This window comes from Arachis hypogaea, chromosome 14 (genome assembly GCF_003086295.3).
Source record: "Arachis hypogaea cultivar Tifrunner chromosome 14, arahy.Tifrunner.gnm2.J5K5, whole genome shotgun sequence".
NCBI classification, from domain to species: Eukaryota; Viridiplantae; Streptophyta; class Magnoliopsida; order Fabales; family Fabaceae; genus Arachis; species Arachis hypogaea.
In genome coordinates this window covers 10,098,798-10,104,019 of record NC_092049.1, presented here as the reverse complement: position 1 = coordinate 10,104,019, position 5,222 = coordinate 10,098,798, and the positions used below count along the sequence as shown (strand labels likewise).

Sequence of the window (5,222 nt, the reverse complement as noted above, 5' to 3'; positions counted from 1 at the left end):
GATAAATATATCTCTGATTTTTATTTTAAAAAAAAAAAAAAAAAAACTATGATCCAGTGGATTATGTTAGTCGATTCAACCGGATCTGATAATAATTGAGTTTATTGTTATTGTTATAAAAAAATCGATTTTATTCTAATTTATTAAGAAATTCAAAAATAACCAATTCATTAATACGTCCAATAATAATGCAACACATAAGTGTCTTTACAAAAAGACTTTTTACGCGTCTTTACGGGAGCATCTTCCTTTATGCAAAGTAATTAAATATAATCAGAACAAAAGGGTATTAACATGCATGGCATGGTTGTTCCACCCTACTTCAATTTATTTCAATAATAAAGCATACAGCATAATACTAGTACACACCACATACATAATAATACTTGAGTCATTTAAATTGAGCTACATAGATCTTATTATTATTTTGAACTTATCGATTGTTCATGCATCACCACCTTATTATGACCCATTAACAAAGTTACAGTGCGATCGAATCTCTCCTTGATTTCCCGTTAGCACTCCAATATTACCCATTTTGATCATTGACTGTGCGAATTGTTGATGGAATGCAATTTTGTTATTGCTATAGGTATCAACAAGGGAAATGGTATCTGCCCCAGGAGTTGAATAAAGCTCTTGATCACTCTGAAGCAATCCTCTTTCAGACCTAAGATTGGAGTAATATCTGTTGTCCAATGTATTTGGAGTTGAAACATCCAAATTGGTTAGGCTATCACCACTTCCATTTTGGGGACATATTTCTTGCAATGTTTGTAAATAATCTGGGTCCAATGTTGGATCAGGATTGCCTGTGTTGTTGAAATTGTATAATCGATTAACAAATACTCTGCAGTGAGCTCTTCCAATTGTATGAGCACCTGTAAGTATAATAATATTTACTTATTATAATACTTGTACTAATTAATGAATCTCAAGATCTCATCAAATACATCACTTCTCCTAAAAATTAATATTGGTTAATGTGCTTAAGTAATGTAAAAACTTTTATAAAAATAAGAATATAAAATTTTTAATATTTCTATAATGTATTTATTGAATATATATTAGTATTTTTAAATTTACATTCTAAGTACTTTTAAGTTTTTAACAAGTGTCTTAACAGAATTAAGGGCATTTGTTAATAAAACCCTAATATAAATACATATATAATGTCCCTTAATTTGCTATAATTAGTATCTAACTTTTCTTTTCAAGTGAGATAAGAAGTGTCATATTTATTTATAATAGTGTTTGATGTAACAACGAATAACAACTATATAAAAAATTATCTATATATATATATATATATATATATATATATATAATTATGATGTTTCAAAAAATATTGACAAAATTAAAATAATGTTTTTTTATTTTTTAACAATATTTTTTAAAAGGTGTTACTAAAAAAATATGACCAGAATATCAAAAAAATTAATATTAGAATTCACCAATCACCATCACCATATATATATAAAGAGAGGGAGAAAGGAGAGGAAGAGAAGAGAGTAAAATATTTTATATAATTGTTTAATAATATTCAATTTTTTAGATATTTAGGTTATTATTTTCGTTATGCAATTGAATGTATATATAAAATTAATTTATACTAATAAATATTTATCAAAATTAAATTCATTTATATATATATATTGATGAATAATACCTGAGAGTGCAACTAAATCAGTAGTAGGGTCGAGACCTTGTTTTTGAAAGCTAGCTTTAAGTTGATCGAGTGTGAAGAATGGTGCGGGAATGTTTTGATTAGCAAGGCTTCGGTTCGCTGTTAAGCTGTCTCTTCTTCCCAATAGAACTTTCCATTGGGGACCACCTCCCTAAATAATATTACTTCAATTTATTTTTGTCCAAATAATTACTAAATATCAATAAAAATATATTTTTAAGAGAAAGTTTGTTTTCACAAAGATAAATGTTAGGGAAAAAAAAAGTTCAAACCATCTAAAATCTAAACTTGTTTTATTTAGTATTTATTTATTACAAAGTGTATTAAATAAAGATAAAAATAATAAATTTTAATAATTTTTTGTTAAAAAATTTGTTTTCCGAAACTTTTTGTTTTCATAATTATAGCTACCTTTTCTTTTGGACAATTTAATGATCTCTTGTTGAGAATACTTTACTAAAAATAATAATTTATTTTATTAGAACTAATAACCGTAAAAAACGTTTGTTTTTCTTGTAGTGATAGGTCATCATACGTGTAAATATGATAAAAACTAATAACACTTATTTGTTTTTTATACAAAAATTTGTTTATTATTACTTCTTTGTTTCAAACATGCAGTGTTGATTTTTAAAACTTATTTTGTTTTAAATTAAATAATGGTTTACTTATTTAACACTTTAGAAAACATTAATTAATTTTTCTATTGATTAACTATACTAACTGAAAAACAGAAAAAATATTTTTAAAAATGAGTTAATATAAATTCTATAATCAGATTCATTTATCTAAAATAAAATAATTTCTTTCTTAATTTATACAAGTAAATAATTAAATATAATTAGATATTTATTTGGAATGGAAGATATTATTATTTATTACTAAATATATAAATTTTAGAGGAAACGACAAATAAGTCCTAATTTTTTATCTCAAAGACAAATAAGTCGTCAACTAATTAAAAATACAAAAATATCTATCACTTTCTAAAACGTGAGACATCTAAGTTCCTTGAGAGAACCAATTTGTCCTTATATATTTTGAACGGGGGATTTAAATATCTCGTATTTTAAAAGATCATAGATATTTTTGTATTTTTAACTAGTTAAAGACCTATGTGTCTTCAAATTAAAAAGTCATCAAGACTTAATTAATTTCTAAATTTTAATATAATTCTTTTGGTGTGATGTTAATTCGTATTAAATAAAAACTATAAGTATGTGGTTTATTTAGTTTTTTTTTTTTTTTAATTATGAGCTTCTCTAGTTACAACAATAAACTAATACTACTAATGTTGGGACATTATATTCTTACAATATCAGAAGACACTTCAGCTGCCATAGCAAGAATATCCGCACAAGAAACTGTTCCGGGACAAAAATTTTCAACAGATTTCTTGACGTTGTTGATCACATCCAAACCCCTTATTGAATTGGTATTTGCAAATGCATCTTGTTCGCTATCTATTGTTGCTGTCTTGTTCAGCAAAATTGATGCATCACAACCCTGTCAAAAACATGTATATAATACATGAAATAATTAACTTTAATTTGGGACATCATTAATTTCTTTGTATTCTCATCATCACCTATATCCATCCTATAGTAATATTTTATCATATAATTTTAATTTTTGAGATCAAAAGTCTTATCAACTGTCAAATGATTAGGATTTCAATTTTTTTTTTTTAAAATAGTGTTCCTAAATTGTTATTTAATTATTTTAGATTTCTCAAAAGAAAGAATATATATATAACATTTTAGTATGTCTATATTTATGGTGGTTACAGTGATTATACAAATGTTATTAAAATTAAAATAATATATTTTCATTTTTTTATAACATTTTTTAGTAATATTTTTTTAAAAGTATTGTTAAATAATAAAAAAATATTACTTTAATTTTAATAATACTTTTTAAAATATTATAATCACTATAGTGTTTTGTTAGAATTAATTCTATATATATTAATTTTTTTTTTTACTATAGTGTTTTGTTTGTCGTCCTCGTACTAAAATAAAAATACTTGATTAAATTTTATGTTAAAAAAATATTTTATTTAAGTTTATTCTCACATGCATAATGATAGAGATGAATAATCATATTAATTTTGATCTAAAACTAGAATAAAAGAAAATAATAAGAAATAGAGACAAATAGTAGAATGAAACTTGTAATACTACCCACGTAGTCTCTTACTCAAATCTGAGTCCAACTTCCTTTAAATTAAATGATTCACAACTAAAATAACATAATTGAATAGTTTAAAATTAAAGACAAGAGAAAATCATTGAATCAATACTTTGTAAAGATTAATTAAATTCGAGGGACTTATTTACTTTGATTAGAAGTCGTTGATTTGCTTAAGTACTCAATTTTATTGTTTGACTAAGATCTTTGACTTTTTTTTATCTGTTAATTTTTTTTTAAATTCTAAATATTTTAGTTATTAAAATTTTGATATCATATTATGATATTATTTATTTTAAAAATGTACCTAGTAAAAAACGTACAAAAATAATTGTACCCCTAACAAAAAAATTAAGTCAATTAAAAGAACTGTTTATGAATAATATATATTATAAGGAATTGAGTTTTCAATTTAATTTGATTGGAGATGAAGTGGTTATTGGATAATTATGCGGTAAAATATATAAGAAACATTGAATCAAAATATGAACGAGAGAAAAGAGAAAATTAAATTATTTATTATTTTGAATCAAAATAACCTTAAATATGTTAATCAATGCCTTAATTTAGCTGTGACATATTACGTATATCAATATATCAAATTAAACATAATTCATACACAAATTAAACATAATAACATATATATAATTCTATTTACACATTTCAGTAAATATTATATTTTAAATGAAAAAAATCCGTTAGTGTCACACAGAATCTCTTAAAATAATGTAGCTAGTTAAATTTAAAGTGGAGTTGTAAAGAATATAAATACTTGAACAAAGCAGTCATGGAAGTGAAGCCTGATGAGGCTGGCACCAATTCGTGGATCAGAAAAGGAAGCCTTAGCCACGACATCAAAGACAATATGTTGCAAATTGGGACATGTTCGGAAGTAGAACGTGGTACTGAGCTGAGCGTTGATGGAGAGTGATGCACACAACAACAATGCCACCAACACTCTAACACTCATGGAATAATTGCAACACATCTTTTTGGCTTTCTCTCAAATGTAAGCTACCAAGTTATGTTCTCTTCTCTCAAATCAAATATTGCTATTTATAGACAGGGACGCTTTGCTTTCGTTTGATGTAATCTAAGATCAAATGGTCATACTTTTTTTTTTCGTGATTTAAATAAGTTAAACAAAAAAAACAAGAAAAGTAAAAGATCTGCTTAAATGAAAGGACTAAAATTACTTTTAAACTTCTTCTAAAGAGAAAGAAGCTCTATTCGATGAAATTGTAACATCATCGTCATTTTTGTCATGATATCTGCTACCGTGTTTGCATTTTATAATCAAATGAAAGTCAACACGTCAATTCAAATACATGATATTCCTAATTTT

General features: G+C 24.7%; 1 protein-coding gene across 1 annotated transcript; it reads right to left on the bottom strand.

The window, feature by feature from the left end:
• Positions 1–289: 289 nt before the first annotated feature.
• On the bottom strand, positions 290–4,907 carry LOC112741453 (peroxidase A2). The gene is made up of 4 exons (XM_025790452.2): positions 4,650–4,907; positions 3,002–3,193; positions 1,670–1,838; positions 290–881 (listed from the first exon to the last, which is right to left on the bottom strand). Exons 1-4 carry the CDS (start codon positions 4,863–4,865, stop codon positions 463–465), a joined length of 996 nt encoding a protein of 331 aa, XP_025646237.1. The 5' UTR covers positions 4,866–4,907; the 3' UTR covers positions 290–462.
• Positions 4,908–5,222: the final 315 nt, after the last annotated feature.

Excerpts from the sequence above, each read along its gene's own strand:
- LOC112741453 (XM_025790452.2), bottom strand. The coding sequence starts at position 4,865 with ATGTGTTGCAATTATTCCATGAGTGTTAGAGTGTTGGTGGCATTGTTG. Across the intron at positions 1,839-3,001 it reads CTGAAGTGTCTTCTGATATT|GGAGGTGGTCCCCAATGGAA; the intron begins GTAAGAATATAA and ends AATATTATTTAG. Across the intron at positions 882-1,669 it reads TGATTTAGTTGCACTCTCAG|GTGCTCATACAATTGGAAGA; the intron begins GTATTATTCATC and ends TTATACTTACAG.